The 27,989-nt window shown below is 40.5% G+C and overlaps 2 protein-coding genes across 7 annotated transcripts in view; both read right to left on the bottom strand.

Moving 5' to 3' along the window:
* Positions 1-8,488, bottom strand: part of POGLUT3 (protein O-glucosyltransferase 3) — a 28,529-nt gene extending 20,041 nt beyond the window's left edge. Inside the window, exon 1 of one of the 2 annotated variants that reach the window (XM_053670462.1) lies at positions 8,217-8,488. In XM_053670462.1, coding sequence (XP_053526437.1) covers positions 8,217-8,418 — 202 coding nt within the window. In that variant the 5' untranslated portion in view covers positions 8,419-8,488. The remainder of the gene's footprint in view (positions 1-8,216) is intronic. The other variant, XM_037158860.2, reaches the window with a different exon arrangement.
* Positions 8,489-13,497: 5,009 nt separating this feature from the next.
* EXPH5 (exophilin 5) overlaps positions 13,498-27,989 on the bottom strand; it is an 85,307-nt gene continuing 70,815 nt past the window's right edge. For all 5 annotated transcript variants that reach the window (XM_037158847.2, XM_037158851.2, XM_053670432.1 and 2 more), the window contains exons 5-6: positions 24,117-24,252; positions 13,498-21,771 (exon numbers count right to left, since the gene is read on the bottom strand). In XM_037158847.2, the coding sequence (XP_037014742.2) occupies positions 19,877-21,771; positions 24,117-24,252 (2,031 nt within the window). In that variant the 3' untranslated portion in view covers positions 13,498-19,876. The remainder of the gene's footprint in view (positions 21,772-24,116; positions 24,253-27,989) is intronic.

Genomic DNA, 27,989 nt, shown 5'->3' with positions numbered 1-27,989 from the left:
TTAATATCCAAAATTTATAAAGAACTTACAAAACTCAACACGAAAAAAAAAGAACTAAACTAAAAGAATGGGCAAAGGACCTGAATAGATATTTATCCAAAGAGGACGTATAGATGGCCAATACACATATGAAAAGATGCTTAATGTCACTAATCATCAGAGAAATGCAAATCAAAGCGACGATGAGATATAATCTCACACCTGTCAGAATGGCTATCATTAATAAATCAACAAACAGTAAGTGCTGGTGAGGATGGGGAGAAAGGAGAACCCTTTTGCACTGTCGGTGAAAATGCAGATTGGTGCAGCCACTGTGGAAAGCAGTGTGGAGACACCTCAAAAAATTAAAAATGGATCTGCCTTTTGACCCCGTGATCCCACTTCTGGGAATATACCTGAAGGAACCCAAAACACCAATTCAAAAGAAGATAAGCACCCCCTATGTTGTTTACAGCATTATTTACAATCACCAAGATATGGAAGCAGCCCAGGTGTCCATCAGTAGATGGGTGGCTAAAACACTATGGGACATTTACACAATGGAATACTACTCGGATGAAAAAGAAGAAGAAAATTTTACCCTTTATCACAGTATGGATGGACCTAGAGAACATTATGCTTACTGAAATAAGCCCATCAGAGAAAGAGAAATACCATATGATTCTACTCATGTGTGGAATCTAATGAAGAAATTGAATTGACAATGAAAATGGAGGCAGACTCATAGATGGAGAGCAGGCTGACACATGGGTGGGGAGGGGAGGGGTGGTGGGATTGAACAAAAAGGGAAAAGGACTCATGGACATGAACAATAGTGTGGTGATTTCTGGGGGGAAGAGGTATAATGGGACTAAATGATAGTGGAAAAAACGAATAAATATTAAGTTTTTTTAAAGGGTAGCTGAGCCAATATTTGAACATTTGAGCACAGAGAGAATCCTCTTTCAAAGCCCATCCTGAAGCTGCTTGGCACGTCCTGTAATGTTAGCATGCAGGTGGGCAGAATTCAAAGTTGGAGGAATAACCTCTGGCACTCTCTGTTGAATAGAGTTATTGTCTCCGGCTCCATTATTTAGGAACTTTATTAAGGCTTTCTGCAGCTGCCACCGAAGTGTCGACCACACATGACTAAGGGAAAGAGTCTCAGAAAGCCAACTGGTTTTGCCTTGAAGCTAAATGGAACCCTCCAAAAATGCCTGCCTACCTGCTGACCATGTATGACCATTGTATTGCTGGTAATCTGATGAAAGGGAAAGAACACTTAACTAGGTAGTCCACAGTTGGTGATGACATTTAATAGCTATGGGGCCATGGGCAAGGCATTTAAGCTTCACTGAGCCTCAGTTTCTTGTGTGTAAAGTGAAAACAATAAGATCTGTCCTTCCTACATTATGAGATAATTTAGGAGAACAAATTAAATAAAGCAATTTTAAAAAGAAAAGTACACAACCAGCAGGTAAGACTATTTTATGAAAATATCATTACTGATGAAGGTGGGAGAGGAATGAGTAAAAAATGAACACAGCTGATCTTTGAACAACCTGAGTTTGAATTGCTTGGGGCCATATATGTGGATTTTTTAAATTAATATGCAATTGGCCCTCCATTTTCCTGGGTATTATATCTGGAATTCAAACAGCCACAGATTGGAAACAGTATTTTGACCCATGGTTGGGAATTTGTGGATGCAGAAGGTTAACTCGATGCACAATATGCCATTTATATATGGAGCTTAGGCATCTGGGAATTTGGGTATCCGTAAGAGTCATGGAACTAATCACCTTGTGATATGGAGAAACACTGTAGTTAAGTGTTTGAGGGAGTCAAAATTTATACATGGATTTTCTATTGTGCCAGAGTCAGCACCTCTAACCCTCATGCTGTTCAAGGGTCAAAAGTATATTTGTATCATACCATCTTGATATATTCTAACCACCCTCCCTGTACCCTTTCTTTTTCTTCTACCATTATTTACTGAGCATCTCTGCCAAGCACTGTACTAGATGATGGGAATATAAAAATATCAACGGGTTCTGTCTACATTCACAATAGAAGGAAATATTCAACTTAAGTCAGAGATTAGCAAAAATATAGTTTTTTTCCCCATCCAAGACCATAGGCCCCCTAATTTCTGTCTGTGGACTCCAGTTTGAGATCCCCTGATTTAGACCATCCAAATTCACAACATGTTTGCTCTCTACATACTTGGAGATATGCAACATAATAATGGTATTCAGACCCTATATTAACTGAGAGTGATAATTACAGTAATAAGGGAATCTTGGTAAGTCATGTAAGGCAAACCACAGCTTAGGAAAAGTTTGCCTCTTTCCAATTAGCCCTTGGAGAAGGAAACATTTCAGAACTTACAAATGACTGATGGTGGCAGAAGATGTAAGGAATTGGTTGGGTTTATTTTTCAGAACTGTAGGAGAGCCTTTTGAATGGAAGCTAGAAATCAAGTGGCCTGAAATGAAACAAGTAGAGTCTAAGGGAATGAAAGCAAGGCTGTCTATAAAGACTTGGTGAAAGTCTTTTTCTTTTTCCTTAAAACTTTTTTCTTGGAGAACTTCTGCCAAGATGGAGGCATAGGTGGAGACACCGTGCTTTCTCACACAACCAAGTTTAGAGACAACTAAATATTAGCAATAGAAAACATAGCCAGAACACAGAAAATTGAACTTTTTGGAAGTCTGATGAATTCTTCAGCCTGACCGGTAAGAGGGGCGAAGCCAGCAGCTGGCGGAGCGGGGATGCACAGGAAAACTCGGTCAGATGGACTCAGGTGCGCGGATCCCAGGCGTGGAGTTGCAAGGGGTGGACGCAGTGAGTGATAGGGTGAGCAACCCAGTGAGCGACCAGCGGACCCAGCGAGGGTGTAGGGTGGCAGGTTGACTGTGGTCATGAATTTGTGCGCAGATAGACCGGTGAGGGAGTGGGCAGTGAGACAAGACCGAGCAGGCCCCGGTGGCTGCCATTTCCCCGCTCTGGCTGACCCCGCCCCCACACACAGCGTCACAACCCAGCGACCCCACCCTGGAGGACCCGCCCCGCCCCTAGGGCTCCGCTCCTCATACTTAATGAGCACAAACAGACCAAAAATGGCTCAAGAAGTTCTCAAAGCCCCAGAGCACATAAATCTAAGCAACGAAGAAATAGCAAAACTTTCAGATGCACAGTTCAAAACACTGGTCATCAGTATGCTCACAGAACTGGTTGATTTTAGTCACAAATTAGAGGAACAAATGAAGGCTAAACTAATTGAAATGAATGGAAATGCACAGGAAACCAATAGTAATGGAAAGGAAACTGGGACTCAAATCAAGGGAGTGAACCAGAAGGAAGGAAAAAATGACCAAACAGAAAAGGATGAAGAAACAAGAATTCAAAAAAATGAGGAGAGACTTAGGAACCTCCAGAACATCTTTGAATGCTCCAACATCCAAATTATAGGGGTACCAGAAGGGGAAGAGGATGAGCAACAAGGGGAAAACTCATTTGAACAAATAATAAAGGAGAATTTCCCCAATCTGGCAAAGGAAATAGACTTCCAGGAAATCCAGGAAGCTCAGAGAATCCCAAAGAAGTTGGATCCAAGAAGGAACACACCAAGGCACATCATCATTACATTAGCCAAGATTAAAAGGAAGGAGAGAATCCTAGAAGCAGCAAGAGATAAGGGGACAGTCACCTACAAAGGAGTTCCCATCAGACTGTCAGCAGATTTCTCAAAAGAGAACTTACAGGCAAGAAGGGGCTGGAAAGAAGTATTCCAAGTCAGGAAATCCAAAGACCTACAACCAAGATTACTCTATCTAGCAAAACTTTCATTTAGAATGGAAGGGCAGATAAAGTGTTTCTCAGATAAGATCAAATTCAAGGAGTTCATCATCACCAAGCCCTTATTACATGAAATGTTAAAGGGACTTACCTAAGAAAAAGAAGATTAAAAAGAGGAACAGTGAAAGGACAGCAAACTCACAGTTATTAAGAACCACACCTAAAACAAAAGCAAACTAAGAGGACAGCTAAATCAGGAGCAGAACCATAGAAATGAAGATCTCATGGAGGGTTAGCAACAGGGGAGTGGGAGGAAGAGAAGGGGGGAGAAGGTACAGAAAATAAGTAGCATAGACGGTAGGTAGAAAATAGATAGGGAGGGCAAGAATAGTATGGGAAATATAGAATCTAAAGAACTTGAGACACGTGGTCATAAACTAAAGGGGGGGAATGGTGGGGGTGGGGGTGCAGGGTGGAGGTGAATGAAGGGGGGAATAGAACAACTGTAATGGCATAATCAATAAAATAAAAATAAAAATAAAAACCTTTTTCTTGGATAAATTTTCTTGGGAAGAAAGAAGAGTAGAAAACATTTCCTTACCTTCTTGCTATAACCACTGGACACTAATGTGTTACTGATAACAGAATTAGAATGAAACTATATAGTTTCTTTACTGTTGATTCCATTCTTAATCTAATATAAGCATTATTAAATAATCTTTTTAAGTTACTTCACAATTTTAAAAAAATTGTAAAAAGCACATAATATAAATTTAACCATCTTAACCATTTTAAGTATACAGTTCAGTAGTGTTAAACATATTCACACTTTTGTGCAACAAATCTCTATACCTTTTCCATTTTGCAAAATTAAAATTATACACCCCTTACCAACTTCCCATTTTCCTCTTCCATCAGCCCTTTGGTAAAACATAACTTTTAATGGCTGTCAAATATTCCATCACATGGATGTATCATACTTTATTTAGCAATAACATTATGGTTGGTTATTTAGACTTACTGTAATACACAATTATAATGCTGCAAGAATATCCTTGTACATGAAGATCTCTGACTACATTCTGATCATTATCTCAGGACAGATACCTAGAAATCAGCTTACCAGATTAAAGGGCAAAGATATATTTTTTTAAATGGCATTTACAAATAAGATTTTCCTAACTGTTGAGACTCACTTTTTTTGTACACTAGGCTTGTATATGTTTAAAACTCTTGCTACATTTGGACAATTATACTTTCCAGAAACACTAGACCAATTTGTGTTCCATTAGCAGAGAATGAAGGTCTCTGTCTGAGAGTAACTCATTGTTCCCTTAACAGCTTTGAGTATTACTACTTTTAAAAAATTGCAGATATTTTTAGAAAAATGAAATTTTATTTCAATTTATAGTTCATTAACAGTAAGATTATCAGTATTTCATTTTAGATCATGTGCTTTTTTTTCATGTATAAATTAAACTTTTTACTTCCACATCTTCTTTGCTTTCTAAAGTCCCCCCATTATAACATTATAAAACTACTTTTAACTTCCAGCCAAGATGGAGGGGTAGATAGGTACACTGTGCCTCTTTGCACAACCAAAATAAAGACAATAATAAATTTAAAAACAAGAAACAATCAGAACTCCCATAAAATCAAACTGTATGGAAGTCCAACAACCAAGGAGTTAAAGAAGAAACATTCATCCAGACCAGTAGGAGGGGTGGAGATGGACAGCTGGGTAGAGAGGACTCACAGGAAGGTGGCAGCTGAGGACCCAGAGAGGCAGTGGCTGGTGGAGTGGGCGGTCCCACAGTTATGTGCAGATAAATGGATAGGAACAACGGGGGAGCGAGACAGACCATACAACATAGGGTTCCAGTGCAGGGATATAAAGCCTCAAAGACTCGGACCGAAAAAAATCTGTAGGGGTTGAGGTGGCAGGAGATACTCCCAGCCTCAAGGGAGAGTTCATTGGAGACACCCACAGAGTCCTAGAACATACACAAACCCACCCACCTAGGAATCAGCACCAGAAGGGCCCAGTCTGCTCGTGGGTAGGCGGGGAGGTGACTGAAAGCGGGCAGAGAGCTGAACAAGTGGCATTGTTCTCTCTTGGACCTCTCACCCACATACAGTGCCACAATGCAGAGAGGTGAGTAGCCCCACCCTGGTGAATACCTTAGGCTCCACCCCTCACTATGTAACAGGCCCATGGAGACAAAAAAACAAAAACAAAAACAAAAACAAGAAACACAACATTGGCCCAAATGAAAAAACAGATCCAAGCTCCAGAAAAAGCACAACTAAAAAATGAAGATCTAGTCAACCTATAAGATGCACAGTTCAAAACACTGGTGATTAGGATGCTCACAGAAATGGCTTAGTATGGTCGTAAAATAGAAGAAAAAGTGAAGGCTATGAAAAGTGAAATAAAGGAAAATGTATAGGAACTAACAGTGAAGGGAAGGAAACTGAGACTCAAATCAACAGTTTAGAGCAGAAGGAAGAAATAAACATTCAACCAGAACAGCATGAAGAAACAAGAATTTTTTAAAAAATGAGGAGAGGCTTAGGAACTTCTGGGACAACTTTAAATGTTCCAACATCCGAATCATGCAGGTACCAGAAGGAGAAGAGAAAGACCAAGAAATCAAAAACTTTGAACAAATAATGGAGAACTTCCCCAGTCTGGTGAAGGAAATAGACTTCCAGGAAGTCCAGGAAGCTCAGAGAGTCCCAAAGAAGTTGGACCCAAGAAGGAACACACCAAGGCACATCATAATTATATTAGCCAAGATTAAAAGGAAGGAGAGAATCCTAGAAGCAGCAAGAGATAAGGGGACAGTAACCTACAAAGGAGTTCCCATCAGACTGTCAGTGGATTTCTCAAAAGAGACCTTGCAGGCAAGAAGGAGCTAGAAAGAAGTATGCCAAGTCATGAAAGGCAAGGACCTACTTCCAAGATTGCTCTATCCAGAGAAGCTTTCATTTAGAATAGAAGGGCAGATAAAGTGCTTCCCAGTAAGGTAAAGCTAAAGGAGTTCATCATCACCAAGCCATTATTATCTGGAATGTTAAAGGGGCTTATCTAAGAAAAAGAAGATAAAAACTATGAACAGTAAAATGACAACAAACTCAACTATCAACAACCAAACCTTAAAAACAAAAAACAAAAAAAAAACCAAACTAAGCAAACAACTAGAACAGGGACAGAATCACAGAAATGGAGATCGCATAAAGAATTATTGGTGGGGAAGGGAAGAGGGGCATGGGGAAAGCAGTACAGGGAAAAATTAGCATAAATGGTAGGTAGAAAATCGACAGAGGGAGGTTAATAATAGTATAGGAAATGTAGAAGCCCAAGAACTAAGGTCGTACTTATAGGTATAACCCATGGACATGAACTAAGGGGCAGGGAATGTGGGTGTGCAGGGCAGAGGGGAATAATGGGGGGAAATGAACAACTGTAATAGCATAATCAATAAAATATATTAAAAAACAAAACCACCTTTAGAAAATAAACTATAAAGAAGAAAATACACCCCATAGTGAAAAGACTTTCAATCTGGGTTTAAGAATCTTTTTTTCTGATTCTTAGGGCCCTGAAAAGTCTTTCTAAAACTAAAATAAGTAGTCATAATTTTTTATTTAGCAGTGGGAGAGGAGGCACTGGGTAATTCTGATTGATTCCCTGTTGCTAAAATAGTGTGCCAGCTGGCTGGACATAAATTAGACGTAAATTAGCAAATCTTGACTGGCAACAACTTGAAACCAGCAGGACAAGTTTTAAGAAGTTGCAAAGGTAAGATGTGAAAAAGAAGGTGGAAAGACAACTGGGCGGAGGGATTCCAACATTCTACTGAGTTTCACTAATTCCTTTAATATGCTTTCAAGAACTCAAAACTTTAAGAATAAACAAAATTCTAGCATACAAAAACTGCTTTCCTTCTGCCTACGGCGCTGACATTTCCTTTGTGTAGGAAATAGCTGTTTCAAACCCAGCAGGCCCCAGCAATGTAACCCAACAGGATTCTTGCTCTTGAAGACTCAGTGCGTGAAGGCACTCCCTGCCTGCTGGAACAGTTCAGAGCCAGAGGTGGAGAGACCATCCGTGACGTGACTCCCTCTGCGTTCATTAACACCCTGGGTGCCCCGCGTTAGGAACATCAGCCCCCGCAAGTCCCCTGAGGAAGGGCCCTCGCAGTTCATACAAACATTCATGCATTTTGCTGCGACTACTCCCGGCCCTCTTTGTGTCGAAAAGAAGAGAGGAGGAGGTGACCAGACCAAGGAAGGGCGACACGCCACGCCCGGGGAGGAGAACCACGCGGGCCGCCGGCGGCATCTTGGGAGGCGCGGCCTCGGTGGGGGCGCGGGGCAGGGGCGCAGGGGAGCGGGCAGCGGGACCAGGGGGGCCGGCGGCTGAACGCTACCTGGGGGCGAGCGAGTGAGGTTTTGGCCTTCCGAGCTGACGGCCTGCAGGTAGAAATAGCGGACGGGCAGAACGACGCCCGCCTGTAGCCCGGGGCCCCACACCAGGCTCTGTGGAGCGCTGACTTGCGCCGTGTGGGCCCCCGCGGCCCCCAGCACCGCGTGGTGCAGCAACAGCAGCAGGGCCCGCGGGAGGCGGCCCATGGTCGCGGGGCTGCTGCGTCCAGCTCCGCGGGGGCCAGAAGGGGTGGGCAGCGCCTCGGGAGAGGGCGGGGGCACACCCCGGGGCGGGCCTGAGCGAGGCCGTCTGTCGACCCGCCCCCCTTTCTTCGCCGCTAAGCCAGGGTGCAGGGTAATCATTGGCCTGGCGCTGTGCTTGGGGGCGACCCACCGGTCCCCTCCTTCTCCAATCTCCGGACCCCACTGAGAACGGGAATCGTAGGTCTAGCAAAGAGAAACCAAGAATGAGAGCCCCAAGGTTGATCGTCAAGGCCTTGGCAGGCCTCCACCTCCGGTTTCTTGGATTTGTCAACTGCTTATAGGAAATAGATTTTTCTTTTTTAAAATTTATTTTTGTTTTTAATTATATTTTATTGATTGTGCTATTACAGTTGTCCCAATTTTTTTCCCCTTTGCCGCCCTCTACCCAGCAACCCCCACTCCCTGAGGCAATCCCCGCACCATTCATTGTTCATGTTCATGGGTCATGCCTTTAAGTTTCTTGGCTACTACTTCATTTCCTATATTGTACTTTAAAAGAGGCAAACTCGGTAGTGACTTCCCTGGGATGAAAGAACCCAGCACCGAAGAACTTTAATACAGTTTAGGGAAATAGCCTTAGACAGAAATTTCACTTGTTGTTCACAGTGTTCTCTGTACTTTAGAAAGATTTTCAGGAACTCGTAGTAAAAAAGGTAAACTGCAGGCTAAAGTGTGACATTACTTGGTATTAATTTCATTGCTAGATTTTATTTTGTAGGGGTGTCTGCACGTTGAAAGCTTTGCTCTGCTCTAGCTATCACTTAATTATTTGGAACACTTTGTTTACATTCTTCTAAAATCAAACTTTAAAAAGTTTCCAGATAAATAATCTGAGGGCTAGCTGGTACTGGATAATAAAATATGGCCTAATAAATTATATAACAGTTGTGGCAACACCCAGTTGTTTTGAAAACACATCAAAGAAGACATAATTGTCTCTGAACACTCCTGTAGCAACACTCAATCTGTCCCAACCTGTTTCCTTTCTCACCTTAAGACATGTCTTACAAAACGTATCTCTTTAGATCAACAAATGCCTGACCAGATTCTTTATCATAAATCAAATTTGATTTACTTAAAAAACATTAATTCAATGTTTATTATGTTTTAGACATTATACTTTGACATTATAGTGTCTACTATAGTGTATACTATAGTACTATACTATAGTGTATACTAATGCTATATTATACATGATACTACAGTGTATAGTTATTGTATACTTTGACATTAACGTATAGTGTCTCCTGTGGTTTAGTGGACAAGAAAGAGAGGCAGTGTATGTAATAATAGGTGCTAAAATATGGGTGTCAGGAACTGTGTGGAGTCTGGGATTTTATCCTACTTACAAGCTAACAAATTAGTCTTTGTTTCACAGGTGCTGTCAAAAGACGTCGACTCCTGGGTCAGAGTCGGAGAACTTCATTAGTTGCTGCACAAGCGGTAGCAACAGCTTCACGCTGGTTTGTGTTGGATCCCCATGAGCCCTGTTATGAGTTGAAATGTGTTCCTCCATAATTCATCTGTTGAAGCACTAACCCCAGACCTCAGAATCTGACTGTATTTGAAGATAGGGCTCTAAAGAGATGATTAAGTTTAAAAAGCCACTGGGGCAGGCTGTAATACAATCTAACTGGTATCCTTGTGAGAATAGGACATTTGGGCACACATGGAGACACTGGGATAGTTTGAGCACAGAAGAAAGACCATTGCGAGGATGCAGTGAGAAGGCAGCTGTCTGCAATCCAAGGAGAGATGCCTCAGAAGAAACCAAACTTGTGTGTTGGGAACTGCCCTGCCTGGTTTCAGAAGCTGTAACCCCCTGTGGCTAAGGCTGAGTGAGCGAACTTCGGACCAGAAGTCACTAAGGAGACAAAGCTTATCTCTCTGACAGAGGTGCCGCTTCTGCTCCTTTTTTCATAACTGGCCTCCAATGCTTGATCTGTTAGCCAATGACAAGTAAGATTTCCCAAGGGGGGAACGACCTAAGACAGGCATGATCACAGGGAGGCCCCCAGGGAAGAACTTGGGGGGCTATGGAGTAAGGGGGTGATGGACCCTTGCCCCTCAGCTTTGACATAGCCTGTGCCTTCATTCTGTCTGCAAGAAGTCTCCTAATCTCTTGGCTGCCTTATTTCCACCCCCTAACCTAAGCCTGAAACAATGACAGAGGGCAGTGCAGCCCTGTGGTGGAAAGGGGGGGTCCCCTAGGGCGATCAGGCCTAAGAAAGAACATGTAAAATCCTGTGAAACCTGCTTTGTTTAGAATGACCTCAATTAAATGATAAGGGTCGAGGCCAGAAGTGAGTTTGTTTCTGAGTTTTATGGCTGTTTAGCTATCTAACCCTGAGTCAACATAGGCCCTCAGAGTTCTTTGTATAGCTATTGTTTGATCCTTACTGCCTGAAAATGATTAATGAACTTTATCTGTATTCCTGAGCAAAATGAACCTAATAAAAGCCCATTGAGGAAAAAGCTCTTGGCCCTTCTTTTCTGAGAGATCGGCCACCTTTTCTCTCCAAGCAGATCACGTCTTGGTAGACTTATTCTCATCCGTGTACCTGGGGGGGTGCCCTGTGGGCGGAGCCCCCACACCTGTACTTGACTTGGTCTTCCAGCCTCCAGAATTATGAGAAAATAAATTCTATTCTTTCAGCCACCCAGTCTATAGTATTTTGTTATGGCAGCCCTAGCAAATTAATATACCCCCTAGATCAAGTGGGAACCATGCAGAAGGACTGTCATGGATGCCTCCACTGCAAGAGAAGCACGTGGCAATTAGGGGATTACTGCTTTTAGAGTAAAGCGACTTACTGCTCTGTGTCGGTGAGGAGAGCTTATCTCATCCTTCCAGATTGCTTGCTGCAAACACATGAGAAATGGCAGGGGTAAAGAGTGGTCAGGGACTTACATTCTTGGCATATCTGCGAAAAGTTCAGGGCCCGTGGCAAACTGCCTGTCCCAACATAAGTACGTCATATGGAGGCCAACTAACCTAATCCTGGCAGAATTGGGAGAGGCTTTCTGAAAGAGATGACATCTGTGTTCAAACACGACAGTCAAATAGGAATCTGTCACAGGAAGAGGGGAGGAAGGTCTCTCCAGGCAATAGAAAAGTCACACACAAAACTTAAAGTAAATGACCCACTTCAAGAAGTTTCTGTTTCCTTTCACATCCATCCCTATATTGAGTTCCAATCTCAGACACATAGAACTATGGCCTGTGTGTGGCTCTGGAATGTCTACATCCAATATACTTTTATGACTTGCACCGACCCCTGGAATCCTCGCATTCATGTAAACTTCCCAGCTGTTAACTCTCCACAAGGTTCATAACATTTCTAACCCTTTCTAGTAACTGCTCCTCTTTTTTTTTCCCCTTCAACAGCCCACAGTTAACAATGAGGCTTTGTAAAACATCACCTTAACCCATGGCCACAATTGCCTGGCCCATAATTTGAAACCTGTCTCATGCTGAACTAAATAGAATCTCTTCTTTGAGAGTTTAAAAGCCAAAATTAAGAGATTGCTATTTGTAACTGACTGTTCTCTTAAACAGAGCAATGTAAAATGTAAAGTGTTATATGTCAATTACACCTTAATAAAACTGAAAAAACACAATGTTGCACAAAATCAAGTATAAATTGCAGTTTTTTTAAAAAGAAAATAACACTAAATATTCCCCCTATAACCTTTTAAAAGATTATCTTTAATTTTTTATCTGTATACCCAATGATATATTCTAAGTGCATAACATAATCATACACACATATTCCTATATATACCTGTGTGTATTTACAGTTTTTTCCAAGGGGATCTTGCTACCCCTCCTATCTCCTGCTGCTCTTGAACATACCCTCCAACAGCCCCTCCCCCGCCACAAATCAACTGACATTCACAGCCTCACCTGTATCCCTCCACATGCACACACGCAAATGCAGGTTTTTGGGTTAATATTCACAAAAGGGAGATTTTGCTTTTTCTCTCTCAACAGTACTTATGCAAATTCTTCTAAGTCCATTTATATAGTTTTAATTTCTTTTTAATGGTTTCATAATATTACATGTGCATTATATATTCACTCAATCATTTTTTATTAGGTATTCACTTTGTTTCCAGTTTTGGCTGCAGGTATTTTTATGTGTAAGTTTATATATGCTATTAATTTTATTTTTACTGATTTCTGAGGAAAATGAGTATGGTGATCCATTGTGTTGGTTCACTCAGCTTCCTGATTCTGCATCTTCCTGGTCCTCACAGAGACAGCAGCTCCCGTGGGAATCCACTTCCATGGCATGGTTTTAGCCATTGGTCCTGAAATTCCAGCTTACTGTCTGTTTCCTCAGCCCTACCAATGTGGTTGTGAGCAAAGTGTATACCCTTTAATGTGTCCTTTTTAACTTGAACCACCTAGGGAGGATTATATTGTCCATGACTAAAAATCCTAGCTGATGCAATGTATTTTAAATGTGAACAAAGGACAGCAAAAAATATTTTGAATAAAGTACTACCTATATTCGTGTTGATGACACTCTCCTGTCCTAGGTAGAGAAAAAGTTTTGAGTTGCTTTCTTAGAAAAGATAAATCTATCAATTTGTTCAGCAGGAATCAACACTGCATGTCTCATATTCCAACTGGAAAGACCTCCTTATCTTCCATCAGTGCTACTGGGCGGTCGATGACCCAGCTCCATGTAGCTCCCTCTTCCTCGGTCAGTGTGGGAACTCTCAGACAAATGCCAGGCTTGATTCATCCCTCCTCTATTAGGCAACCAGGTGCAATTATCTCCATTTGTTGGTTGGCTTCTTTGGGGCACAAACAGAGAATGAGAAAAGTCACTGTGTTTTAAAACCACGTATGTGGTCGATCTCATTCAGTAGCCACCAAAAAGATTTGTTTGAAAGCTTTTGTACTCTACCTCTTCTCTTTGTCGTTTTCCTGAAACTTTCACAATGAAAAGTCATCATTTGAGGATGGGAATAAAAACTAAGTCAAGCATACCTTTACTGAAATCATTTATTTTAACACAGGCATTATTTTAAATTTGCGCTTTGTCTTATAACACATTTCATGTCTAGATAACAGGTTTAAGAACAAATATATAAAAGGATTATTTGACAACATTTTAACAAAAGAGGTTAGGGCTTGTTTGTTTCAGAACCCAGGTGCCCTTCACAAAGAGCCCCGAAGTGGTAATACATCACAAACTTGCTCTGAAAATAAACTACTTATGTATATACACTATATAGTTAAATGGGATATTCTGAAGCATGATTTCTATTACTAACAATAAACTCTCAGCAATAAGCCCTCTTTAACCCTCCGGCATTCAGTGGAGTATATTACTTTTATGGAGGCATGGATTTTCCAATTTGATTTCCATCTTCACCATAACCTAAGTGGACTTTGTTTCATCACCTCCAATACACACACGAAGTTACCTCTTACACAAAGTAGCTTTTATTAGCTTATCATCAACCAAAGCTTTATTAGTAGCAACTGGAGTTTTATTGACATCAATGTATCTACAATGTAAGGGAGTAATTATTTAGAAGAAAGTCTGGAAAAGTCAAAATAATTTCATTAAGTCCTATCTTAAATGGACTTCACATGTAAAAACTTATGGTTACAGAAGTCCATGATTTAATCAAGTTAATAATTTACATCCTGGTTTATTCCATTTATGTATTTATTGTAACAATGATTACATCTTTTAGGAAAGTTATAAGTATAAAAATTACTATAGCTATACCAAAAAATGAATATTAAAAAGCAGCAGTTTGTATGTTAAAATACATAGAAATTTGCTATACTTCTTTAACGAAGTGTTTTATAAAAGTATAAAACTATGGAAGATGCTATTTTGATGAATTTTCTGTTTTCTTGATTCTTAAGACAGACAACAAGCAAACATTGCAGACAGTGTGAGTGTTGACCATCAATTATCTTTGAATTCACATATAGTAGATTCTAGTGCAAAAAATCAGGGCCCCAAAGTAGTTTATCTTTACCTTAACTTACCTATGTTAAGAATGTTTAGTTACAATGTTGTTATCTCCTAAACTCAGTGAAAAATAAGCTATTTTCATTTCACCTTTTGTAGTATACATGTACACCCAGGTATTTACTGAACTAGCATTCATAAACTGTTCATTAAAAAGTCAAGAAATGTTATTATTACAATATTAACTGAGTATCTTTAAATCACATAGAAAATATGGGTTTATAAAAATTTTACTTAAATAATCAGATAAATAATAGAAGGAAAAGGTAGAATTTACAAACATACAAAAAAATAAAATGTTAATTTTTTTACCAGATAAATTTAAATTGAAAAATTTAGACGAGTTAATTTAGAATTCTATTATCAGTCTCTTTAAGATTGCTCAGAACCTGAAGTTTAGAACAATTTCAGATTTAAGGACTAGCTTTCATGTTAGTGACCACATCTTCATTAGTTTTGAGTTGCGTGGGAACAAGGTAAACCTGCCCCAGCATTAGTCTACACAAGGCAATGATTTAGCAGGTAACACAGCACTTTCTTGAATTTTATCAGTTCCAGATCTCCATACACTTCACCAACACCTATCATTATCCTTAATTCATATGGATGAAACAGACAGGTGGAAAAAAAGGAAAATTAAATTAGGCCAGGAAGCACATATAAACGACACAAGATGAAATCCACTCGTGTTGACCTTCACAGCACTGAGATCCAGGATGTCAGGCTTTATGTAGTTTTAGCGAATTATCTTTACTCTGACTAGGAAGAGAGAAATCCCGAGTTTTTCTGTATGGCAACTAAAGAGTTAGGGAAGTCAAGTTCTCAGGGTGTGTGGGAAGTTATTTAGTCTAGACAAATTCTTGAATCACAGTGATAAGCCCTTAGAAGCTCTGCCTCATAATTTCCCAGGGGTTTGCTAAATGATCCCACAAAGAAGCCTGTGAGTGTCAGCATGTCTGGCCTGACTTGGCAGCAGTCTAGGGAGCTGGCCAAGGCCACCATTTGATACTTATGACCAAAAGGCCACGCATGGGAAAAAGTGTCTTATCTTGCAATGAAGAAAGTAGAAAAATGTGGTGTGGAGATCAGGGAAAAACCGGTTGCCTAGAGAGCTGCTGTAAGGACGTCAGTCTCACAAAAGGCATGTCCATTTACCTCCACCCCTCCGTTATGCTTCTTTCCTAGGCAGAAATTTTGTGGCCAACCCACCTTCTGTGCCCTCAGGTTGCCTGGTGCCAGTCCTTGACTTGATTAAAATTCAGCTCCTAACAATTCTGCCAATTCCTACATACAATTTCAAAGGAATTCCTAGGAGTACAAGTGTGGCTTGGCTTACGAGGAATTCTGCTCCTCCTCCTCTATTATCTCAATGAGCACTTCAGACAGGTGCCTCTCAGGCTCCACTGTGGATATAACAGGATGTCCTTATGAAAATTCCTTTATCTTTGTTTGAAAAAAAAAAATCAACCAAACCCTAGACCTCCTAAATGCTGATGAGTCAAACAGGATGACAATATTTACTCCATTGCCATCATCCCTGTATTTTAATGCCATGAGTATGGGGAGTGGATCAGAGGAAGCAGTACAGAGTTTTTCAGTTGTACTGAGTAACGAGTTTTGTACATGTATCTGGGATATTAGGGTTGCAAATCACATGAAAGGTGTAAAAAAAAAAGTTGTGGGGAAATAGAGCAGAAAGCCAAAATTGAACAGTGAATTAGAGACTCACATGGGTATGAAAAAGGAAAGCCAAGGATATATAGTCAGAAAATAGCAGAGAATCCCCCCAAAGAGAAGGTATTGCTCTAGAACTCAGGAAGTGTGTGTGTGTATACATAGGCTATGGAGGGGGGAAGAATTCAGGTTACTTCAGAAATAGATACATTTTTTTATCTGTCCTTCCCACGGACACAAACATTTACATTTTATTTGCATTACAAGCTTTTGGAGAAAAGATTACGCATTTTACTGAAGAGGCCTCACAGTTCCGACTCCTTGTCATGTTCGTCCAGGTAGTACTCATCATCTGTGGTTGTGTCTGTGTCACAGTCTGAGTCTGCAGGATCCTCTTCATAAATTTTAAGTGGTGCATGTGGAGATAAGCCATCCTCTGGCATCTGATTGCTAGGAGAATCTGAGCTTGATGACTCCATTGGCTTAGGAGGGTGGATTACATCATCTTTCCGGAAGCCAGGGTACTTCAGAAAACTTGGCTTCCATAACCTTCCCTGTGTGAGTGACTTCTTTATATTCTCCAAGAAAGCTAACTGTTGTTCCTTCCCAAATATCCCATAGTCAATAGGTCTAGATATAGATGTTGCAGACTTGGGGCCCATTCTGCTGTTGCTATACAAAGCCCAATTTTCATTTTCATCATAAGAGGGAAGTTCAGAAGAAGATTTGAATTTTCTATTGTACCCATTGTTGTTAGAGAATTCATCCCTAAGGGTCAGGTGGTTCAGGGCATTGTCAAGAGAAGTGCTTTCAGAAAAATGGCGCTCCCTGGTTTTTGGAGGATGACTTTTGCGTAGCAGATCACCGTGCATGTTGATGCTTTTTAAACTCTTTGACCGGTAGGGGTGTGGCTCAGGTTCCCATTCCAGAGAAGCAGCACTCCTTTGTTGTTGCTGACATTGGGCCAGTGGGGTGCTTATTGCAGATTTCTCTGTAGGCTCCACTGGAAGATGGGGGTTCAGCCTCCTCTGATGGTCAGAGAAGTCAGCTTCCCCGAGGCTGGTGAATGTGGGTTGGCTCAGGGTACTTGAGTCTCTTCCCAAAATCTGAGCTACTGTTACATCTTTAGAATTCTCACACTTGGGTGGTGATTCTGAGCTATTTTTAAACTCATTCTGATGTGGTTGTGAAAAGCTGTTAGGCTTCTGCCTGCTGAAGTGTGTAGCAGCTTCTCTGTCAGACATTACAGTAACCTGGAGAAGGTTCTTGGATTTCTTCACATCCAGTCCATCACTATTCAACCTGCTTTCATCAGTGGATTCTGTGGACTTTGGAGTAGGCTCAGAAGACAGTGGGCTGCACTCTGGTGTGCCAACAGATAAACCACTGAAGCCAGAACTGTTCCCACTTTGGAGGAAAATAGTAGCTACATGTCTTCTGGGGCTTAAATCTTTAGCTGGAAATTTTCTGCTTGCTTTGGACATGGCTGCCAATCTGTGTTTAGGTGAGGATCTGTTTTTCCCTTTTTCTAGGTCATCCAAGCTGGTTTTATTTTTATTACTTCCTTCAGAATGTAAGGGTTGATCACATGCCAACCTCTGCATTTCATCTTTAGTCTTTCCCGTCTTTGTCACATTTACCTCCTGACTTCTTTGAGGTAGTTTTCTGGGTTTAGACTGCAAACTGTCCAAATCTCGTTCACCTGAACAAGTCTCCTCATCCACATGTAGTTTAGGCAAAGCTGGAGTAAGCGCAAAGACTTGGCTTTCTGGGTCAGATAGTGCATCATCAGTCTTTTTTTGAAAATCTGCTCCTCTGACTCTCCTAGGCTGCAATCCACTGGAGCTACCATCTTCAGCTGTGTCTGTGATATCTTTCTGAAAACACTTTGCACTTCCAATAGCTATGGTGGCTATACCACTGCCTGTGCACCCCCTGGAACACCTTCTGGTTTGGTGATTTTCAGCAATCCCTTCTGCATGGGCTGGAGGATTAGGACCACTGTCAGGTGATTTAATGGAGCACTGACAATTTTCAGATTTTTCTTCTGTGACTTTTCTTTCCTGAAGAATTAATGAAGCATGCAGTGTTTTACTTTGCAACTGTTTCCCTCTCTTCTTCCTGTTTTGTGAAACACCAAGAGGTGTTTCAGCTAAGTTATCTGGGGAAATCTCTCTAGTTTTAGATTCTCCTTTATGAAGAGAAACATCTACCCCAATAGAAGCCCTTTCCTGCAGCGTAGGTTCCAAGGGGCTAGTACTTGATAACTGTAGATCAGTCACCTTTTCAGCGTTGGGAGAATGGTAACTGTTGTTTTCCTGAGCGGAATCATTTAGTTTCTCTTTTTCTGAAGCATTGGAAAATGTTACAGCCCCCACTTTAGTTGATTCTGGAAGTGGGTCGGTATTTTGAGTATGCTCTTGGAGGAGATTACATAATTTTTTGCTGTGTTTCCTTGGTAGAGTATAATATACTGAAACTACCTCAAGACACTTTACATTATCTTCATCACCAAAAACAGAAAACATACTAGTAGTCTTAAATTTATGTAATGTTTTCTCACCTTTTTCCCAGGACATATCTGAAGAATCAGGTGAAGGGTCTTCATTTGAGAGGGAGAATGTCTTGGAGGCAGTGTTTTTACCATCGTTTTCAGTGCTTTCCTGAAAGGGCTCCTTTTGGTGGTATCTTGTGGTTAAAGAACAATCCCTAACAGGTGAGTCACTGTCCAGAGGGTGAATGGTTTTCTCCCAAGGTCTCAGTGTTATAGCAGAAGCATCCATGTCTGAGACCAAGCATTCTTCTCTTTCATCTTTTCCAAATGAGGCATGTGGCACCTCTGAAGGCCATGACACAGCCCTTTTGGTGAAGAGTGGGAAGGGTCCTTTTCTAATGGAAGCAGATCCAAGGTTTGTCATATTCTCTGCTGCTTCAGGTGCTCCTGAGGCTGAGTCTGAAACTACTTTGGAACATCTGCTTTCTGACACAGAACTGGAATTAAATTTATTTGATGTGTCTTTCCCTATTGGATCTTCCAAATTATTTTCAAGTTGGAATGGAAGTGGCACGCTTCTAAATGAAGGAGCTGTTATCTTACTTTCTGACTTTCTGCTATTAGTGAGAAAACTGGATGATTTTCTTGGTAAGGTACAATAAATTGTGTGAGGCTCAGGAGCCTTGGAATCACTTTGATCTACCTCATTGAGGCTACTGCTGCCACTTGTGGGTGTTGATTTACATCCCGTTTTGCTCAACTTTTCAATACAGGATGTACGTCGTCTTATTTTTGCTTTTCCCTTTCCAGCCCTGAGAGGAGGATGTAAGTGGCATTTGACATCAACCACTTCATTATTTATACATACACAACTATCACCACTCTTTTCAGTTCTCAAGGGGCTCAAGGTAAACTGATTATTTTGATACTGGCTATTATTGTCTTCCTTTTCTCTTTCTCCCAGAGATGGATCTTGGCCTGAAAGGCTTTCTCTCGAGAATACTGGAGTAGAAGGAACCACCAGGGCACCAAGGAAGAAATCTTTCGATGGTGAAGAATCTGGTAGTGTACCTGATGACAGACCTACAGAATCACATGGGATACTGTGGCCAGCAGTTGACTTGTTATACTTGGTAGAATGAGTTTTGGTACACTGTTCTTCCTTGGTATCTAAATTAGCAGGCTTTTCTGGAGATTGTGCATTTTGATTACCAGTAGGTTCAGAGCTCTAGAGGTTATTTTCAATAATGCTTGACCTGTCTTCAGTACTTATTATTAGTTCCTGGTTACAACTTTGATTTGGGCTGGGAAAAGATGATGATGTTCTGCTTTCCTGAATAAAAGGAAAAGAAGTTGCTGGACCAGATTTTTGTTTTTCAGTATAACCCTTATCTTTTTTTAGTTCATTGGCTTTATCTCTTTGTGATATATGAATTTTGGAGCTATCTTTCCTGGAAATGACTTTGGGAGCCCTTTTTGAAATTATGGTGCTAGATGCATTAAAAACAAATCTGTTGGTTTTGCCTGAGTCTTGGGAGAGGGGACTTTGAAAATCAGCTAAAGGGTTAGAGATTATTTTCTCTGAAACAGGTTGGGGCATTTCATTTGTCGTGTTTGTCTGGTCCATCTTATTTAGTTGCTTGTCTTTTTCTAAAATAGATTCACTCAAGTCTTTCTCGTTATTCACTTCTGTGAGCAAGATACTGGGTTGGCTTTGAGTAAGAGGTGGAGAATCGACTGAATTGCTGTTGGTCACAGTGGCTTCTGTGTAGCTTCTTATTGGAAGAGAGACAGGCTTCATTCTCTGTAAAGTGACTGTGGGATTCTGAAAGTTTGGACACTGATGATTCCTTTTGTCATTCGGAATCTGAGGGAAGGAAGTTTTAAATGAGGATGCTAGAGTCTGAGCAGTTCCAAATGAGTAAGGTTCTTGGTTTACTGGTACTTCTTTAAGAGAACTGTCCTGTTGGCATTCTAACCCACCAGATTTGATGTGGTAGCTTGAACCAATCCTGGAACAAATATTTGGGGTGCCAAAATGAGTCATCGGGTTCTCATTACCCTGTGACACCTCCATGTTCTCCACTGTGGATGTCTGAGAATCCAATTGCAAGTGATGTGGCGCTTCTTGGTCTCTGGGGATAGTAGTCTTGTAATTAGGGGGAAACGATCCCCAGTGTTGAGAAGAAACATTATGGCCATGACTATGTGATGCACTATCTGGTTCAGTGGAAATCATTTCAAAGTCTCTGTCAGAAGAAGTAAATAGTTTCCTGCTTTGATGAAAGCCAGACCAGGAAGAATGTTCTCCATGTTGGCCCCAGAAAGAACTACGTCCAAATCTCTGTTCCCTGCTTCGTCCAAAGGTATTGCTAAAGAAAGACCTAGCAAATGGATTGTCTTGATGGTAGAATGGCATATTCTCTGAGTTTTCAAATGGGTCAGGACTCATTGCACTGTCCATGGGAGAATTTAAACTGACACTCTGGTAAGTACTCTGTGAATGATAAAATCCATAGGTCCTATTCTCCTGAAAACACCTGGGATACACCTGGTCAGCAGGGTCAACTTCCATTGGTGACGGAGCCCTCAGGAACTCTTCCTGGGTTGGCCTATTTCCAGAAGGATCTGATCTATTCCATATGATGGATGATAAAGGAGTTCTCTTAGGGCTCTGCTGGTGGCTTGGTGGTATAAATCCGTTCTTGTTCTGAGTTGTGGCTGGAAAATGTATGCTTCTTGCTGTGAAGTGCCCTGTAGCTGGTGAGGCTATTCGCCTGCTGTCAAAACACAGAGAGCTACTACCAAAAGTATTCTTTTGCACATAATCTTCTTTTAAGACTCTGGGCTCCCTTGTCCTATACATATCATAAATTGTTCTTATTCTAGAAGAAAAGGTTTTAAAACCTTCTCTAGGGGTTCCTGGTCTTAGGATGTCATAGATAGACATATTAGAAGTTTCATTATAGTGATTTTTGTGCCTTCCTGTGGTGTTACCATATCTGTTCCCACTGGAGTGAAAAGGGCTGAACTGTGTTCTTGGTCCATGGTTGAGAGGTGATCTTGCATCCACTGAGCCTGGGGACTGCTCCTGATCCAGTGTGCTGTCCAAATCATCTAAAACTGGAAGGGGAACATGAGTGACTTTATATGTAAAACATTTTATAGTCTAATAATAATTTCAGTTGGGGAGGCTACTCTTCAAGAAGCATAATCATTTATAAATATCATGTTTATCATATCATCACAGATGTGACATTAGTTTTGATTATGTATTTAAGATAGCATGACTTTTACAAAGCTATAATGAAGTTTCTTTTTCATACTTTTCAAACCATACTTCTTTAAAGTTAACCTTCCATAATGCCTTAAGGGACATAAAGGCCAAAAAGCTACATTTTTTTTTTTTTACAAACAACAGATTTTAATTGTGGTTTCTCTTAGTCATCTTTTGTGTCACTAGATAATTAAAATATTTCCAAATATGTCAAAGGATTATGATAGAAATGAGAGTCTGTAAACAACATGTGATTTCTCAGTTCTACTGCTGAGAAAACAGCATTGCTATCAACAGTTTAGCACCTAATTTGTAAACACACTTATTTCAATGGACTTGAGCAATACATAAAATTTAAACTTCTACATATTTTAAATGATATGCTAAGGGTAGATTGTTTTCCTGTAAAAAGACCCATTAGCACTCCTTTAATAAAGCACTTTCTATGTGTCGGGCAGAATTCTAAGCACTGAATTTATTAACGCATTAAATCCTCACACAACCTTGTAAGACTGGTGTTATTACCAGTCTTGATTTAAAAATGAGGACACGGAGGCAGAAAGAGATTCAGTGAGTGGTTGTCTGTGGGCTCAGGCAAGTCATAGGACATTCTAAGTTGTCTGGTATTTCTTTTTTTTTTTAAGGGATATGTTTTATTTTAAGATTTTATTTATTTATCTTTAGAGGGGAAGGGAAGGAGAGAAGGAGAGAAATATCAATGTATGGTTGCCTCTCATGGGTCCCCTGCTGGGAACTGGCCTACAACCCAGGCATGTGCCCTGACTGGGAATGAAACCACGATCCTTCAGTTTGCAGGTCCGTGCTCAATCCACTGAGCTACACCAGCCAGGGCGGTATTTCTTTGAATTGTGTTTATTTAATCATATTTGACACATTTTCCTCAATAAAAGCCTGTTGGAATTTAAATAGAACCATAATCTTTTACGGTTTTAAGATTCCCTAAAGCCCACATTGTAGTAGATATAATTTTACCACATTCCTGTTACAAAAAAATAAGTAGAATATGTATTTGTTGAATAAATGTTCATTAAACAAAATCAAATCTGACATTAGAAATAAATTATGGGATTATTTAAATTGCTGAAGAAGTTTTTAGTTTACAGAAATCTGTCATACTGAGTTGCATAAAATGGTGTAATTTTCTAGGCTATTTAAAATTATTTGTCATCAAAATTTTTTATTTTAACTCTTCAATGAAAGGGAAAGTGCGGCATATCCTCCGCTTCTAACTGAATGTAAGTGGGTTGCACGTGCGACACGGCAGTCATGTCAGGGCAGGTGCTGAAGGAGTTTTGAGTCTGCTCTGGATTAACCCTTCGCTGTACTGTTTGTAAGTTGGTGCTGCTAAGTGTGAAGAGCCAGCAGAAGAACTAATCTTGATCGTTAAGGATCTGTAACTAAGGAATTCTTCAGGAAACCATTCTGTCAATGCTTTAATGAAAAAAAAAATTATTTTGTCTATGAAATAATTTATCCCACATATCCACAAATAAAATAATCAAGCAATGTCAACCATAAGGTGGAGCAAAGATAAAAACAACAACAAAAAAACCTGTGTAATAAGTAGTAATATCTGCCTTTAAAACTAATTATAATAAAATCTCTTTGATTTTTGTTCTTCCTTTCAAGCTGTTCATAGTTTTTCTTTCCTGAAATAAAGTCTTTTGCTGACCAAAACCACCCCCAATACATGGTTATAACAGAGCATACAGGAAAGTAATATAATAATAATATCCACTGCATGTCGTACTTTTGGAATCTATCCCTTTATTGTTATCTATTGTACAAGGTTAATTATTTAGCAACAATTAGATTTCATCATGTGCATTTAGGCAGTCAGTAACAATAAAAGTTTATTAAGAGCGGTAGACTTTATAGTTATATTCTCTAAAGGTGCAGTTCCTTTTCACCTGAGATTAAATATTAACCATTATTACCACTTCATAGGTTTATCAGCCTTGGTCTGAGAATATTCGTTTAGATTATATTTAAATATAAGATTCTTTAATATTTGTGTTAATAGCATCTAACAGCATCCTCTTTGAATAAGATAAGAGGACTTCAAAACTAAAGAACAGAGTTTGATGTTTTGAACATTTCCACTCAAACTGTAACTGTTATTTGCTTTAGTATTAGGAGTTGCAAAGGCAATTTTAATGCATAAACTTACCCCGGAAAAACTCGCTCTCCAGCATGGAAGCATCCCACGGAGGCACACCGCTTCCCTCCCTCATGCCTGCTGGCTTGGGGACAAATGCAGTCGACACTGGTTGATTTTCCAGGGGTGAATTGTATAATTTTGCCTGCTAATTTTAAAATAGAAAATACAATATTATTACAAGACCGTCTGTAGCTACAATACTCACATGTTCCCACAAAAATGCTCCAAGCTTGAAAGTACTGGTCTAAAGACTGCAATCAATTTTCCAAACATTTGTTCCTAACTTAACTTGTTTTGTTTCTGTCACTTTCAAGTAATCACAAACTTCTCCATACCTCTATTACTTTTTTTTTCCTATGAGTCTTCAGGAAACATATTGAGTCTTTCCCTGCCAAACATTCCTACAAACTTAAACAGCACTACACAAATCTTAGGGAGATTCCTGGAAAACAGGAAAGAAACCGATTTCTCTTAAGCTGACAGTGTTGTCTCCTTGGTCCTAATCACTAGAATTTTAGATTTCTGAGCTCTGTTCCTATTCTATCAAGAGCTGGTTAGCTGAAGCTTGTAGTGGACCTTAAGATTTGTGAACTCAATGGATTGAGGGGAAAAAAGTATTTCTATCCACAGAGATCACAGAGAATGGTAGAAACTACCAGACAGATAAAAGGTGCTGATTAGTGGTTCTGAAACAAAGGTGCTGAAAAGTATGACCTTATACATTTTTTTCAAAAATCACTGCTTGTTTTACAGGATCTAGGAGAATGATGTAGAGTTATGACTATTTTCTTTAACTAGCAAATGTTTGAGTTCATCAATCCATCACTGCCCTACTTTGGAGCTTTAATTTGTCCTCATAACCTTGGGAGAATTATCCACTCCCACACCTTCACTTTCTTTTGCCAAAACCCCATTTGCATTTCCTCTGTCAAACTGGCTTTGTCACTCCAGACTCCACTTGAGCTAATCCTTCACCCATCCCTGCACCGGGCTAGCAGCCACTTCCTGTTCTGGTGTCTTTGATTTTCAGTCCACTCAGCCACCCATAACTTGAAATCCTTTCTTTCCCAGGAGTTCTCTTTCCATTTGATGTTCACCATTACATTTCGTCTCACTTTGAACACCTAAATCTCTAAACCTAAATCTCTAAAACCAAATCTCTAATCTTTCCAAAACTCCAACTCTTCTCCTTCTACAGCACAACTCCGCCCAGTTCTAAAGTTCAGGTTCCCTTAGTCTCTACATTCCTCACAATCTAGTATTTTCACCCCTACCTGTTTTCTTTCTCAAGATCTAGGTCAGTTATTTCTGATAGAAGCCCTGCCCAAATTTCACTGACTTGTGGCTTTCAGTTCAATGGATAAACTGTAATTGAATGCACACAAAGGAGATTTCTTAATAAGAAAGAAACAATCCAATGATAATTTATTGGTCATTGAATATAATTTAACACATTACTATAAAATTCAGAAGTAAACCAAAAGCTAGAAGCAAAACATAACTCCAGTGAGATACCAACTGTAGGAAATAAAATCAGAGATTAATCATTCGAGAAATCAGATTACTTATAGCTAGATTCCTTTTTTCTAAAATCAAGATATTATTCTCTTTTGTGCCCTTCCTACTGTCTAAGTCTTTATTTGTGCTAATAACAATTAGTCATGCATCTGATAAATCCATTCTTCCCAAATCTGCAGTGTTGGTAGTTGGTACAGGTAGATGTATCTAAGAGAACAGCAAGCATCGTTTTCTCTCCACCATTTTAACACCCAAACAAACTTCAAATTTCCTTTATACAGACCAGAGTACATTCTTTTGGCTTCCTGTATCACAATGCTTTATTGTAAAAATATATAGTGAAATGAAAAAAACAGGACCTGAGGGCTCAGGTGAAGAGATGCACCTCTTCAAGTGGGGAAGGACACGTACCAACCAGAGACCCCGAATATAACCTGTGCTGATATGTCTGCCAGACCTTCTACTTCAAGACCAACCCTACTCACCAAACATGTTAAGAATGCCTCCCACACATGGAGATCTAAATTATATGACTAAGAGAAAATATGGAGAATTTATTTATACTCAAAGTGAACTCTGCAAGAATTTTCTTCCCTAGGGATAAAATTTTAAAAAGTCAGTGCTAGTCAGTGGTCTGCATCAGACATAGAGAAGACTGAACAGTGTCACAGCCCCACAGATCCCTTTTGTTGAAGCTCTCTGTGAGATACTACTAATAGTAGTAGCAGCAACAGCAACTGTACATTAATTATTATAGGCACTGTGCTTAGGGCTTCATAGGGATTACTGTATTTCATTATTTTAGCAACACTGTGAGGCTGGGATTATTATTATTTTCACTTTGAAAAGACTGCACTTGAGAAAAGTGAGGTGTCAAGAGGTCAGGTCATTTGCTTCAGTGGTGGAGGGAGGGGACTATTTCCATCTGTTGGGTTACAGAGCCCATGTGAAATCACCTCTCCCTACTTTTTGCTGTTAGTTTATCAGTGTACTATTTCCCAGTGGTAGACATCTTCTGAGGTCACACATGGGTCTCAGAGTTGCCGAAAAGCACCTGAAATTTCCTGATACCCAGAGTGGAGGTAAAGTCCTCGGGGCAAGCAGCACATGGATCCTCAGTCCAGGCTCAGTTGTGGACTCAGAATCCCCCTCACAATAATGTTCCATGCCAGCAGGTTGCCATAAGAAATGAAGCGTATTTCCCATTCCTGGCCTACAATTGTAGATGATGTTCAAACACCCTGTGCAGCAAAATCATATCAAAATCATTTTCCAGCTTTTGGTTTAAGCCTTTCCTCCCCAAGTCTCTTCAAGTGCCCTGTGCTCTGAGCTCACCACACGCACTTCTCTAAAATGTTGTGTACTTCTACGCCACCATGCTCCTTCTCCTCTTCTCTTGGGAAGTATCGACTGACCCTTCAGAGTCTAGTTCACATATTATGGTCTCTGTGAGTCCTTCTCCAATTCTCCAGGAAGAATGAATTACCATAGTATACTGAACATGCACCTCTGGTGTGATACCTGTTATGTCGTATCAAAGCTGTTTACATTCTCTGCACTTCTACTTTACCACTAGACCTCTCCTCTTCCTCCTTATCGCATATTTCAGTCTTCACCAGCATCTCAGAAAAACAGAGATTTGAAAACACATATGACAGGACCCTGGAATTGGCCCAACTTCTAAAATAAGTAAGAAAGCACAGTGTTTGTAATGTTTGAGGACTTCCGCCAAGATGGAGGTGTAGGTGGAAACACTCTGCCTTCTCGCACAACTAAGTTTAAAAACAACAAAGTTTTAGCAACAAAAACACAGCCAAACCACAGAGAATTGAACTATATACAGAAGTCTGACAACAACCAACCCTTCAGCCAAACTGGTAAGAGGGGCAGAGCCAGCAGCAGAGTGGGGTCGGGCAGGAAAGATCTACTGGACCAACCTGGGCGGTACCCAGGTGCACAGGCAGCCGTGGGTGGATCCCAGGTGTGGAGAAGCGGGCAGACCCACTGAGGGCTGACTGCGGTCACACATTCGTGCACAGATAAACCAGCGAAGGAGCGAGTAGTGAGACGGACCACGCAGGCCCCAGTGGCGGGAAGCAGCAGAGGGGACTGCTGTTACCCCCATTTGACCCCACCCCCACATACAGCGTCACAAACCAGAGACCTGGGTGGCCCCGCCCTGGTGAACACCTAAGGCTTGAACAGACCAAAAATGGCTCAAGAAGAACTGAAAGCCCCAGAGCCCATAACTCTAAGTGACCAAGAAATAGCAAAACTTTCAGATGCATAGTTCAAAACACTGGTGATCAGAATGTTCACAGAACTGGTTGATTTTAGTCACAAATTAGAGGAACAAATGAAGGC

The sequence above is a fragment of the Artibeus jamaicensis genome, unplaced genomic scaffold (assembly GCF_021234435.1).
Source record: "Artibeus jamaicensis isolate MK-2021 breed Jamaican fruit bat unplaced genomic scaffold, CSHL_Jam_final contig_585, whole genome shotgun sequence".
Taxonomy (NCBI): domain Eukaryota; kingdom Metazoa; phylum Chordata; class Mammalia; order Chiroptera; family Phyllostomidae; genus Artibeus; species Artibeus jamaicensis.
This window is presented reverse-complemented; position numbering and strand designations above follow the sequence as displayed.